We start from the raw sequence: 14,919 nt of genomic DNA, 5'->3' as shown, positions 1-14,919 counted from the left end.
TGCCTTACTGCCGAAATAATTCGTCTTGACCGGCACAGCACCAATAGTTCTTGAGTCTGTATTTAAGACAAAATAAAACACAGTATTTGTTGACGAAATTAAAAAATAAATAAAAAACAAAATTAGAGGGCTCGTCCGGGATTTGAACCCGGGACCTCTCGCACCCTAAGCGAGAATCATACCCCTAGACCAACGAGCCGGTAAGCAGACAGCTTCACAGAGACGATTATGAACTAATAAACTGATGCGTCATCTTTCTGATCGTTTTCTCCATAAGCCTCGTATGTGAAGTCGTACTTAAGAGTTACCTTGTCGGAAACCTACCTTGCTATTCGTATTGAAAAATAAGTGGCTAAAGCCCACTTGGAGGGGACAAGGAGAAGCAGATGGTGACAACTCGTAGCTGCTGTTTTCTGCTCGATACATTCTCTATAGATAGCAGAACATCAATTTACAGTAAATATCAAAGTGTTTTAAAGCACGGCAGCGCGCTATAAAACTAGTTTAATAAATATTTGTTCATAAAATTGATTGAAATACGCCGGGAGCCAGCTAGCTTCTGTGTGGCAGGGTTTCTTTTTATAAACCGGTGGAGGGCAGCACTGCATCCTGCCGCGCTGCTGTCACAGCATTCCAGAATACAGAAGAAAAATGTTGTATCTATCCTCTCATTGGTCTACAGCTTATCCAATAGTTTCCGTCCAGACTCCTTGATCATCCAATCACAGCCAGGTGGGCGGGACGATCTGACATAAATTCAACCGTTGTGGTTGCATCGAGGTTGCCTCAAAATGTTTATTTGCTCTTAATTTTTTATACGAGAAACGTTGCCTTTTGAGTCCCATTAAGACCTTCAGCACAGATAAAAAACATCGACTCGCGCTATTAACAGTGACCCTTTAAGTTGGTGGATGACGTTGACGTGCTAAGTTAGCCTAAGCTAACAGCTTAGCTCGAACCATGCCGAATTTTTGCGCGGCCCCGAACTGTACACGGAAGAGCACCCAGTCGGATTTGGCTTTCTTTCGGTTTCCCCGGGACCCTGAGAGGTAAAATCTGCTCCTATAACTTCGCCTCCCCTCTGTCGGTGTGGAACTATCCACGTAACTGTCGCGAACACTCTTGAAATGTCTCGTAAAAGTTGCACAAACATGCGTGTGGAATCGTGTCTCTGGTCATGTGGGAGGTCCTGGTGAATTATGTCTTAAATTGGTTGAAAACTTGAATTAAACTCCCAATATAACTTCACCCCAAACAGTAGAAACGTGTTTATAATTTTTTTTTACTCAAATCGTTGCAAGTAGGGTTGAACTTTACCAGAAATCTGCAGACTTTTTCCTTTCTTTCTAATATAAACCAGGCTATTTAGTTCCTACAGAACCAATCAGACTCAAGGCAACTGACAATGCTTCCTAAGGAAATCCATTAAAACAAGGCGATTAAGAACAGCATCAAAGGGTAATAAACAAAGTAAACAGTTTATAAAGATAATACAATGAATAAGATCGGTTGTTTAATGTGAAGCCTGATCAAATATTAGTGTTTTTAGGCCTGATTTAAAAGAAGTGAGTGTCAGCAGTGTGTAAGTTGACCTAATGTCCTGTTTTGTCCCAACTAACCTCTCAAGACAACAACAATTTATCATGAAAGGTTTGCATAAGAAAATATGTTTGAAACCAGAACATATTGTTAAATATAGTTTATGCTTTTTCCCACAAACTAGCCGTGTGGAATATTAAGGATTGTGTATCTCACTTCTATAACAGTTATATTTTGTCAAAGGACAGAAATAGTTTGTGAATCTCAGAGAGGAATTATTACCAGATTCTGACCAGATGCAGCTCGACACAAAATACAACAATATCTGGGTTTTGTGTTGATATGGAAAGGCCACATCCAAACATCTCATATGCAGAGTGTTTCAAAGCACTGCTAGTTGTAACTCATTTAAAACATATTGCACCAGGAGATTAAAAAAACGAACTAATATAGTTAATCAAAATACTCAAAGTCACAGAGTAAATTTTCAAAAGAGATATTATTATTAGTCACTCAAACAACATGCATAACATCTGAAACATTCACATTTCAAGAACATGAGTAAACGGCAACATCTACAGAACAAAATCAAATTAGACTGAAGCAGAAAAGTATTTTGTATTTAATGTGGGGTTAAAGTTGATGTCAGTTTATTTTTTTAATGGAAAAAAAAGTCACTGTTCTAACGATGGCGTTGTGTTGGATGTTGTCTACCTGTTTTATACTAACTAGTTATGTAACTATTCACTGAGCTCATTATTCAATGGCAATCTTGACACCATGTCCTCGATATGGTTTTTATAAACAATTTTCCTGACAAATTGTGACTAAATACTTTATATTTTTTCTCTTAAATCTAATACTGTATTCTCTCATCGTCTTTTCAATACTGTTTTTTATTCCACCGATTGAATTAATCACACATTTATATTGGTTTTTAACTGTCTCGTGATCTATAGTGACAAATACTAACCATATTATTTCAGCAAAAATAAGGTTTGTTAGATGTAAAATGCAGCTGAGGTTCATACCGTCTTTCCAGATGCAAGATCTGGGTAGAAAACTGTCGCCGGGCGGATCTGGAGGCCAAAACATCCGACCAGTTGAACAAACACTACAGGCTATGTGCCAAACACTTCGACCCTGCCATGGTCTGCAGAACCGTGAGTAACACTCAATTCTATTCCTGGAGTTCTCTCTGCATTTTGCCAGTGTGTCTAAAGTGGGTTTCTTCCTCTCCAGAGCCCCTACAGGACGGTGTTGAAGGACACGGCTATTCCAACTATATTTGATTTAACAAGTCATCTCAAAAATCCTCACACCAGACACCGGAAGCAGATCAAAGAACTTGTAAGGAAAATGTTCATTTCAGTTCAATCTTGACTGACTGAATAAATGCTTTTCGAAGTTAACTGGAGTTCTTATTCTCAGACTGAAGAGGACATACAAAAGATTAAAGAAAGGAGATGTAAGTCATCAAGGAGAAAGTTAAACATCTCATTGAGTTTGTTTGCTACTTGATCTCAGTTCCTTTCACTTCTCCTTTCAGTGGCGTCGTCTATCAATCAGCTTGCTTCCAAGCAGGACGCCGCAGTTGAGGAGAGCGCGAGCACCAACGAGGACGAACCTCAACTCTCCACCGAGGAGAAGGAATACCGGGAATACCTCAGATCCTTGTTTGAGGTTGTGGTCATGTTGGGAAAACAAAGTATCCCGTTAGTGACCGAAGCTGAAGTGAAGTCCAACAACTTCCAGGCCCTCCTCGATTATCGCATGAATGCCGGAGACGAAGCCCTGAGGAAGCGGTTTGAGGCGATGGCAGTGAACAGCGAGTACCTCTCCGCGGCCCAGCAGAGTCAGCTGCTGGACGTCTGCGAGAACACGGTGAGAGAGGAGATGCTCATGGAGGTGCGCGAGAGCCGCTTCTTCTCTCTGGTGACGGGAGACCTAGTGGAGATCACCGACGAGAAGCTTCTGCCTCTGTTCCTGCGCTACGTGAATCAGCAGAATGTCCTGCGGGAGGAGTTTCTGGACTTCGTGTTGTTTGACGGTGACGAGCCGGCGCTAGTGGAGAGGCTGGAGGCTCAGCTGACCGACCGTTGGGGGCTCAGCATGGAGGATTGCCGCGGTCAGGCCCACAAGGCCACCGGCACCTCCACCATCAAGCTGAAGGCCGTGGCGGTGTTGCTGATGGAGAAGTATCCCCTGGCCGTGCACGTGCCTTGTTCCCACATGGCGTTGAACATCCACCTGGCCGGCAGCCTGCCTTTCCCCAATGTCCAGGTCGTCACGGAGACCCTGTGGAGGATCGGTGCGTTCTTCCGAACACCGTCGACACAAGTTGAGCTTGAGAACTCCGTTGCGACTCATTACCAGAAGAACGAAGAGAAAGCGGCTGCCCTAAAAGAAGCCGCCGGCTGCGAGTGGACGCAGCAGCACAACGTCTTCGATGTGTTTGTCGACATGTTGCCCCCCCTGCTGCTGTGCCTGGACGCCGTTTGCGACAACCCCAAGGGCAAGTTCCCACCTTCTGTTGCAGCGGATGCGTATTCGCTGGCAGAAATTCTTGCAGACTTTGAGTTCATCGTCACCGTTGTCATCCTGAAGAACGTTCTGACGTTCACTCGAGCCTTCGGGAGGAATCTCCAGGGCGAAACCCTTGATGTGTTCTTCGCCGCCAACAGCCTGACGGCCGTGCTGCACTCGCTGAACGAGGTCAACGACAACATCGATGTGTACCACGAGTTCTGGTACGAGGAGGCAGTGAGTGTGGCCTCCGCGATGGAGATTCCCGTGAAGATGCCGAGGCTGTTCCTCCGCAAGCAGCGCGCAGCCGACCTGGGCGAGATCCAAGCGGAGCCGTACTTCAAGGAGTACGTGACCATGCCGGTGATCCACGGCATCATGCAGGAGGTGGAGGACATGTTCTCCGACACCAACATCAAAGCCCTGAAGTGCCTGTCGCTGGTTCCGGCCATCATGGGCCAGATGAAGTTCAACACGACGGAGGAGAACTATGCTGACGTCTACCGGAGCGACCTGCCCAACCCCGACACTCTGCCCGCCGAGCTGCACTGCTGGAGGATCAAGTGGAAGCACCGGGGCAAAGAGGTGCGTCTGCCCACCACCATCCACGAAACCCTGCAGCTCCCCGACGTCAAGTACTTCCCCAACGTCAACTCTTTCCTCAAGGTGCTGTCCACGCTGCCGGTGCTGAAGCTGGAGGACGGAAACACGGCGAGCGAGCGCCTGCAGGCGTACCTCGGCGGCGTGCCCGCCAAGCAGTGGAACAAAAGTCTGGCCATGCTGAACGTCAACACCCACGTCAAACACGACCTGGACGTCATGGTGGACAAATACTGCAGACTTTACACCGAGGACGATCCCGATGCCGACGGCGAGGGTGACGAGGCACAAGAGGAAGATGGTGCAGCCAAGTGATTCCATTGATGAGCCACAGTTGTGTGTGCGTGCGTGCGTGCGTGTGTGTGTCCCAGGTGAACAGGAAATCAATTGGATTAGCTTTTCATGGAGAGATTGAACCACGTTTATCTTTGTATCTACTGTATTTAAGTATCGATAGAAACAGTCCAACAGCAGCATCATATCGTCCCTGAGGTTCAGATGGACATCTGGACCTGGGATGAGAAGGAACAAGAAGAAACCAGAGACTTCAACACTTCCTGACACACAATAAAAACATCAGACTAAACGACTCAAAATGTGAAAAAGTACTCCTATCAATTTGCTCATTCTATTTTCTTCCATTGCTCTGTTGAAGGATTGTTGTCTGGTGTTGAGACTGCCTTAATTTAAACACATCCAGCTTATTTTACATTGTAAATAAATAATAGATTTTTTTTTTCATACCCTGTAAAGATTAAATAACAAAACTGAGCATCGACTTCATGAGACACAAAACTTGTTCTGTTTGTCTTGGAAAGTAATTTGTAGGTCAGATTCCTTTATTTTATTTGAACGTTTCTTCACATTTGTGACTTTCTTTTTTAGCAGCTGTTAGCTCGCTGCTCACGTTGTCTTTTGATTCGATGTGTGCTTTTAACTCCAACCACATGATGGAGGCAGACCGACGCTGAATCTGCTGACTGCTGCAGGACGGGCACAGGAGGGAGCAGCTCCAGCCATAACTCAAGTGTCCCTGGATTCAAACAGCCTTTTTGTCTAAATAATTGAGATGCACATGGTTGCGTGACAGTCGAAGGAGAAAGTGAAGTGAATGTTGAGTGCAACAATGATGTCATTCTGGTTTGGAATAAACTGTTTTTGATACAACCGGATGTTGCAGTGTTTGTTCTATGGGATTGGTGTGGCTCTCATTCATTCAATTTGTACATTTCCGTTTGATTTTATTAGAATATATTTGTCTCAACGTGTTCTTTGTAAATGTACGCCTTCATGCACAGGAGATGGATGATTTCATCCATGCGTTCGCGCGTAACGACATCGAAATATCAGTAAGTGTTGCTCTACGTCTTCTGATGTTCTGCTGCGTTCTCAGCCATCGTCACAAAATGGAACAATGGGCTGCAGTTTGAAGTTTCCGGCATGGCAGCAGTGGGGTTAAACATGTCTCCTCCCTCTGCTGTGGCCAGACGGTGACGAGCACAGGTGATAGTTCACAGTGCAGACCCCGGGCGTCTCCAGGCATCACACCGAAATGTGGGTGGGGTCGCTTTGATGCGCAACCAGACAGCAATGTGCGCTCCACAGCGAGCAACAAAGTCTTAAACTTCAATAAGAGCAGACACCCTACTGCAGGAGGAGGAGAAGGAGGAGGAGGCGTGTTGGCTGATTCTCTCCCTGCAGCCTGTGGAAAAAGATTAGATCTACAGAATTACATAACGAGGATAAAAAACCCTGACTGGACAAAATCTGTAAGGGTTCAAGTGAGTAGGACGTTTATTTGCACATTTTTTGTGTGTGTGCAGATTTTCTTCCTCTGTGCATCCTCTTTTTCTCTGAGCAGCCTCTATAACTGGACACTATGGCATGGCCGTGCATTACGCGTGCATGCTGCATCAACCGCTTCTGGACGGAGCTGGATAAAGGAGACATCGCGGTGCCTTTGGTTTTCACCAAATACTCCGACGTTGCCGACGTGCAGCACCTGCCCCATCACCCGCAGCCAAGAGCCAAGCGGGCCGGTGCCATTGCCATAGAAACACAGCCCCATCCCGGCGTGCAGGAGGCAGGGAAGGCACCGCCCGCGTCGGGTGCCGCAGCGGGCAAAGATGGCTCTTCTGCGTCCGTCATGCGCCAAGACTTCAAGGCGTGGAGAGTGCGTCCCGAGCCCAGCTGCAAGCCCCGGAACCAGTACCAGCCTCCGCCGGCCCCCTTCATCACCGAGACCCAGTACCAGAAGGACTACAAGGCCTGGCCTATACCGAGGAAGCACGACCACCCATGGATCCCCAAACCCAGCCCCCCCACCGCCACCTCCGCTTCCACTACGACCACCGCTGCTGCTCCAGGGCCGGAGCGCAGCGCAGCGGGCGGAAAGCCGGAGCAGGCGGCCGCCGAGGCCGACAGCGGAGTGGAGAAGAGCGAGATCGAGGAGAAGATGCAGGAGAAAGAGTCGAAGGACACCCTGAAGAGGAGCGCGAAGAGGGAAAAGTCCTCCGAGAGGAAAACGGGCGAGAAGACGGAGGGACAGATGCCCGCGGACCTGAGCGCAGAGCAGAAGAAGAGCAGAGCGGCTGCAGACGCACTCAACAGGCACATCAAGGAGGTCATGTCCACTTCCAGCAGCTACAGGTAAGTATAGCACTCTGACTCCTTCACATATTCTCCTTAAACTTATTCCCAAGTAAGATAAAAGTTGATCATTTTGCTTTTTATAGCGTAGCACCACATCTTTACGCACACCTTAGCTCTTTACTGAGCCACACCGGCTTCCTGGTGATGAGGCATAATGTAAAGATCAGCAGGAGATATTTGATATTTCTGGGTCTCCTGTTACAATCTCCAGTGAGGGACAGCTGATACAGCCACAGATAAAGGTTGCACTATTGATTTCCCTTCTCTTCCAGGGAGTACTACACAATCAATGCTGTGGCCCTTGAATGGAGCAGAGCCAGTAAAAAGGCTCCAGATGGAATCACGTGCGTCTTAACGTGGTTTCTTTTGCACACGCTTCCTTCAGATTTAAGTTGGTGATGCACATAAATTGAAGCCGGGATGGATAAACTACGTTTTGATTCAGTTTTGACAGAATCAAGTTAACGAAAGTCGAGCTGGATTCAACAAGTATTCAGTTTCAGAGAAGCAGATCATGTGCAGGTCATTGAAGCTGAGTCACTGTGGGCTTTTCAGGCAATGGAAGCAAAAACAAAGGATTTCATAAAAATGTACTCAAAATAAATGCAGACAAAAAAACAAGAAATACATTAAGATTTGAAGCACTAATTGAACTAAAATCAAACATTAAGATGAGAAAGGTACGTGTAGAAGAGCCAATGAGTGTTTAATATTGGCTGATTTACAAAGAAATAATATCCTTTATATTTATCCATCTTTACGAATTGCTGTATGAAAATCTGGAATTTGCAAAATTATAAAACTGGTGGTAAAACTCTAAAGAAAAAACAGTTTTAAACACTAATATACTTTAAGAAAAGTCAATTTACATCAAGAACTCAGAAATACAGGGACACATAAGCTTTAATCAAGTGAGCTTTAAACAAAATGTTCCTGCTGCCTTCTCAGGTCTCACAGAGCTCAGGAAATAAAAGTGAAGATCAGATTTTGACAGAGATGCTGAACTGACCAGTTCTCCAGGGTTTAGAGATGGATGGGTGAAAATGATCTCTGTGATAAGAATCAAGTGTTCACAGCAATAAATCAATAACGGAGTGATGCACATAAAGTAGAACTGGGCTATAATCAACACAAACAATACAATAGTAATCTCCTGCTGTCAGTGTATGAACCTTCAATTAATCATTAACATGTGAGGTGGACAACATATTCAGAAAGCTGCTCAAAGTGATGAGTTTATGTCTTTTTAAATCATGTGAATCTCCTCAAACATGTACATTATCTTTTTTTTAAGTCGATTGACTGAGTATTAATGACACGAAACTCCCTGAAACAAGCGACAAGAGAGTATGGAGAACATGAATGGCTTGATTGTTAAACAGTTAAATAATACAACACTTGTACAGAACTGATCAACAGATGAAGTTAGCAGGATTTCCATCAATCGGTCTCTGCTTGCAGCTTTTCTAAAGTGAGAACTTCTATTATAATTTTTTCCTTCTTCAGGACTGAGTTCAAGGCATATAAGGATGTGAAACCAGTGAAGCCCATTAAAGCTCCATCTCAGTATAAACCCCCCACAGAGGAGACCAGCCTGGAAACCAGCTACAGCGCCACATTCAAGGGGGAGCAGGTGAAGGCTCACCCGACCGACAACAAGCTACAGGAGCGCCGGAGGATACGCAGCCTGTACAGTGAGCCGGGCAAAGAGCCCACCAAGGTGAGGGTTGGGCTGGACACACACACACACACACACACACACACACACACACACACACACACACACACACACACACACACACACACACACACACACACACACACACACACACACACACACACACACACACACCATCTGTGACCCCCCCACCATTCTCATTCTGTGTGGAGAAACCACAAACAGCGATCAAGTTGTGACGCGCTGAAAACCTTCACATTATCTTCTGACGTCTGAATGTGTATGTCTTTGTTATTATTGTTCAATTTACCACTAAAATTCAGCAAATCTGTGGATAAGAACAGAGGAAATGTTGAATCAATCATTGATAAGTATCGATGTAATGTTTCAGCAAACTGCAAGCTGGTCCCAGCCTAAATCCAGGCCTTTGAGGATAATCTTCAATTCTATTTGTATAGTGCATGTGATGGACAGACAAAATAACTGATAATAACTGGTGCATAACGTGTCTGCAGTGGTTTGTGTTCACGGAGCCGCTCCCTCTCTCGTTCTCGTAGGACTTCTCAGAGACTGAGAGCAGTCCAGTTCTTAATCTGCTGTAGTCAGGTGTGTGTGTCCTGTTTCTTCTAGAAGGCATGGAGGCTGACCTCAGACCGATCAGACGCAAACGCTGCACACTGCACACTGCACACTGCACACTGCACACTGCACACACACACACACACACACACACACACACACACACACACACACACACACACACACACACACACACACACACACGCACACACACATCCACACACAGGGGATGCATCTCGGCCGGAGTGGGCCGCAGACACATTTCTCACCCCCCCACGGAGGCAGATGCAGTCCTCCCAGAACAGCGAGCCACTCGCTCACGGTTTGCCCACATCAGCACCAAACACACCTCTGTTACTTCTGCTCAGTGGCTTAAACAGCCGATTATGGGCTCCTGCAAGAAGATGGCTCAGTGAATGATGAAAGATCACAGAGCAGATATGTTTTGATGATATTTCAGATGTAATAATTGAATTAACAGCATCAATGTAGGGAAACAAGACATTTAAGGCTCCATGTGACTGAGGCTGAAGAAGGCGAGGCCCCACAGAAGCCTGTGTGTCAGTAAAAGTGAAAACAATGCAGGAAATGTTGATATTAACATTTACAATCCCTTTTACATATGATGCTTTACTTTTAGCTGTTGGAGGTACTATTATCTTTCAAGGTCAGCGACATCATAAGAATAACCCCTGAATATGCTGCACCTAATATAGATTATAATGTTTAAAAAAAGAAGTGCTTGTAGGACTTCTAGTGCTTCTTTTCATCAGTAACATATTATCTCTGTATTGTGGCAAGAAAACTGTGTGAAGCAATTACCTACAGTTTGCACAACCACAGAAATGGAGCCCTTTCTTTGTAATGTCAGGAACAGCCTTTCACAGACATCTTCTATCTCTCACAGTGTATATATACAGTACATATATATATATATATATATATACACACACACCAATCAGCCATAACAATGCGATCATTTGATATATTGTGTGGGTCACCAGAAAGGAGAAACTGTGATCCAGGACGTCAATGATGCTCACGATTTCCCACAAATCACAGGACTTAAAGGATCTGCTGCAAACATGTTGACGCCAGATGCCACTGTACACCTCAGGGGTCTAAAGGAGTCAGACTCAGTGGATCAGGGCTGTTTCAGCAGGAAAAACAAGGATTTGATCCATATTGTTACGGCTGATCGGTTATAGATTAATAAGGTTTATTTGTTGAGCAAAAGTTGAGCATGCTTTGCAACTTTGTTGCTGCGTACAAAGTCGCCTGTAGAGCTCAGACGCTTTTCCATGTTTCTGCTGTGGGAGCTTGTCCACAGCAGAGGGGAGACGACAGCCTCGCTTCATCTCTGCACACACACACACACACACACACACACACACACACACACACACACACACACACACACACACACACACACACACACACACACACACACACACACACACACACACACACACACACACACACACATTGTGAACCAGCGATTTCCCTTCAGCCACGATCATTAAACTAACATCATATACTAATACACACTTTGTACGAATAGAATGACTCCAATCAGGAAACTGCACGAACCACTGTCTTTCAGGAGAAGCACAAATACAGTATGTGCTGTTTTTGTTTGTTTGTTTGTCTTTGTCTTTTATGCTCATCACACTAACCACATCATACCTGTAACAGACGGTGTCGTTTGCCTGTTATTATTTTAAGATTGTAAAAAGGTAAGTTCTGCATGCTGAATTAGTACTTTGGCATCTTAAATATGAGTTAAAGTTGCAGTATGTCATTAAAAAAAGACTGAAAACAAGCTGTTACAGTGACTCACTGCTGCCACCAAATGCACAAATGTGGCATTACTTCAATTTCACATACTGTACCTTTAATGAGAGATTTAATTGAATTGAAATATTCTGACTATACATTTGCTTTCTTGCTAAGAGTTTATTGAGATGATTGTCTTGTGTATTTTTTTGTGGAATTTCTTGACTTGAAACAATTTTTTTCTTGGTTTCATGCAAAGAATTGGGCAAAATAAAAATCCCTATTAAAGCTGCAGCTCTGTATTTACTGTTCAGACAGCACAGTGTTCCAATGAACTTGTCATCCTCTCAGCAAGAAAGGAATTCTCGTTTACAGCTGCTTGAATCTCATCATTTCCACCTGTCTGTCGCTTCAGGTGGATAAACCAGTGTCACGCATCAAACCAAAAAAGGCCCCGACAACGACAACAGGAAAGATGGTGAAGAAAGCGAAAGAGAAGCAGATCTCCAGCTCCCAGACAGCCAAGAAGAAACCCTCCTCCTCTTCCTCAGAACCTAAACCAGACGGCGCCGTCACAAAGAAGAACAAGGAGATCAGCAATAGACTGGCTGAAGCGAAACAGTAAAAGCAGTTCGTCACTCTACCTTTCTGTGCAATTGAAGGCCACGTGGTGAATTGGGGGAATCTGTTTCTTTCTGGGTTTTTTTTTTTTGTTTGTTCGTTTTCTTTTCTTCCTGGCCTGTTGTTTTTGCCGTCGTGTCGTCTATTATTCACCTCTGAACAGGCACGGATGTCGAGCTTTTAGAGTAATGCAAAAAATTTCACTGTAAAGCAGAAGTTTTCAAAGTGTAGAGCGACGAGCTTCTCCTCAGAGGACGTGATCCTCACTCCTATTAAACCCTCTCTCTCCCCAGCCTCCTCCACCCATTCATCCCATCAGTTGTATGATCCCCCATTCCAAAGCCTTCAATACTTCCTCTCCTGTCAAGACTCAGATTAACTTTCACCTTCTAGACGCAGTCATCGAGAAACACACATCTGTAGACGCAGTCAGAATTTAACTCTCATCAATGTTGAGTTGATCCACTTTGCAATGTGTAAAGCCAAGCGATACGATATTTTTTGGGGGCATTTTTAGCACTAAAAGTCTCTTTTTTTTCATCACGACCTTTAACTTCCACCAAGAAACATTTGAGCGAGCTCCTTTTGAAATAACACACAGTGAAGCATCAGTCCACGGCCATCCAAAATGTCTGCTCACTGTCTCGTCTTACTATAACAGTAGAAATCAATGCGTTCAGTCACACACATTTAAAATTATGTTGATTTCCAGTTGCCTCCGGCCTCCGCATTTCTAATTTACATCATTTTCTCAGAAAACTGGGTTGTAGCCATCAGATTTATCACAACGACAGTGATTCTTGTGTTTCTGTGTGAGGTTAAAACATTACACCTCCTTTCATTCACAGGGACACTGTAGCAGAGCTGAATGCAGGAGTCAATGAAACCGTCCGGAAGCTGCAAGGTGCTGTAGAAACAACATTAAAACATGCTTTAAATTAATGCTTTTAATTAAAACATTAAACACTGGAGATGGCCTAAGCTGCCCCATTTTTACCAGTTTATATAAGGAAACTCTTTTAGCATCAGCTGATGTGTTGGAGATGAGCTCCCTCTAGTGGTACCTGTGAGGCATACAAGAAATATAATCATTTTTAAAATGGAAATGGTTCAAAACCAATAATAAAAAATAACTTGCCAATAGTGTAATATGATATTTGATCGATTATTATAATCTAATAAGTTATTATGATTGAAGGAGCAGTTCACAAAATCATTTCTAATCATAATAATGGGGCTCGATTCCCTGAATTTAAAAGCCATTTGTTGCAGGTTTTGTGGAGTTTGCTTTTGAAAAGCAGGTGTATTGGATAGGTTAGCTGTTATAGTCATTTCCTCCTATTATTAGAAATTATTTGCAAATTATTATCGGCTTTATCAGATTCAGAATGGCTGAAATGATTCCGTTATTACACACTCTCTTAAAATAATAGCCTCAGACAACTAACAACAAATTTAAAAAAATTACATTTACGACCTTGTCTTGTGATTCTGGCTGAATAACATAAAAATAAAACTTTGTCAGCGGGTTGACGCTGAAAGAAGTTTAACAACCACCCTCCTCGATGGCTGCAGTTGTTTCTCTGCTCATTCTACACCTTCATCCTCTCCAGCTTCTCTGATGCTTTTCCTCCAGGAGAGGCCCACTTTGAAAACCCCTGCTGTAAACTTTACGTGCGTGCGTGTGTGCGTGCGTGCGTGCGTGTGTGTGCGTGTGTGTGTGTGCGAGTGTGTAGATGATTTCTTGTATTTCTCGTGCACAGAAACTGCTTTATACTGCTGCTCACTTAATTTGCACATTGTTTATATGAGTTGTCATCGAACCTTAAAAGGAGCCGTCGGTACTCATGCAGTATGTGTATGAGAGGGCGTTTTTTTCTTCTTCTCCTTTCGGCTGGACAGATGACATTTATTAAAATGATTGTAAAAAGAAAATAAATGCTAAGGAGATGTGTTACCGCTGAGACCAAGAGTGCAAAAAAGCGTTTACGCTTGTATTTCCTATGAGTACAGTGCCTCGGCTGTACGGTCCTGGTTTCCATTTCATTGTTCTGGGTGATATCTGGTTTCATCAGTTTGGTTGCTAAGAAACCAAATTAACTGTAATATAATTGCTACTGCTTGCATGCAAGACGCCCTTTTATTTGTTCAAGTAGCAAACATTTTAGCAGAAGATGAGCCACAGTCACAGTCTATAGCTTGTAAATTGAGCCAGAACAGATGAACGTGCGGGGTTAGGAGGGGAAGACAATGTAATGCATGTGTAGAATAGGTTCTGATCACTCCACAAAGGTATACACACAGTAAGTCAGATCAACACAGATGTAAGATAAACACACCAGCAGTATTGATTTCACCCACAGTAAATCACCATCCAGTCCTTTAATTTAGTCTAAATGCTGCAGTTTTCTAGTGACTCAGTATTTTGTGGTGTTGTACTCCGCCCTCTCCTCTGAGCTGGGGCGCTGTAGCTGTGCTGAATAGATTTAAACATGAGACAAAGAGAGAGAGAGAGAGAGAGAGAGAGAGAGAGAGAGAGAGAGAGAGAGAGAGAGAGAGAGCAAAACCCTTCATATATACTCAATACTTTCCCCAATGAATGTGCTGATCTCTCCAGGTGTTGACGGACAAAGAAACGGGCCAGGACTTTAAAAATGCTGCTGTTTGATCACACGTGTTTGTAACATGAGGTGCTTTAACGCCCCGGCCATCCAAACCCCCGAGGCCCTCCGAGCCCGAGGGTCGCCGTCCGTCTGCTTCCTGCTTCCACGTTCGGCTTCCTCAGTGTGTGTGTGTGTGTGCGTGTGCGTGTGCGTGTGCGTGTGCGTGTGCGTGTGCGTGTGCGTGTGTGTGTGTGTGTGTGTGTGTGTGTGTGTGTGTGTGTGTGTGTGTGTGTGTGTGTGTTTTACCACGTGTTTGACCTCTGACCTGCTGCCTGCTCGAGCGTC

General features: G+C 44.4%; 2 protein-coding genes across 2 annotated transcripts; both read left to right on the top strand.

Annotated features, from left to right (window-relative positions):
• Window positions 1–724: 724 nt before the first annotated feature.
• thap12b (THAP domain containing 12b) lies at window positions 725–5,831 on the top strand. The gene is made up of 5 exons (XM_080459851.1): window positions 725–1,049; window positions 2,582–2,702; window positions 2,782–2,889; window positions 2,971–3,007; window positions 3,089–5,831. Exons 1-5 carry the CDS (start codon window positions 961–963, stop codon window positions 4,978–4,980), a joined length of 2,247 nt encoding a protein of 748 aa, XP_080315977.1. The 5' UTR covers window positions 725–960; the 3' UTR covers window positions 4,981–5,831.
• Window positions 5,832–6,309: 478 nt separating this feature from the next.
• map6b (microtubule-associated protein 6b) lies at window positions 6,310–13,416 on the top strand. Its single transcript, XM_080460187.1, has 3 exons — window positions 6,310–7,314; window positions 8,824–9,037; window positions 11,766–13,416. The coding sequence occupies exons 1-3, from the start codon at window positions 6,545–6,547 to the stop codon at window positions 11,973–11,975; spliced, it is 1,194 nt and encodes a 397-aa protein (XP_080316313.1). The 5' UTR covers window positions 6,310–6,544; the 3' UTR covers window positions 11,976–13,416.
• The last annotated feature ends 1,503 nt before the right edge of the window (window positions 13,417–14,919 follow it).

This window comes from Lipophrys pholis (genome assembly GCF_963383615.2).
Source record: "Lipophrys pholis genome assembly, chromosome: 3".
NCBI lineage: Eukaryota > Metazoa > Chordata > Actinopteri > Blenniiformes > Blenniidae > Lipophrys > Lipophrys pholis.
The sequence above is the reverse complement of the archived record's forward strand: the minus strand, read 5'-3'. Positions and strand labels throughout refer to the sequence as shown.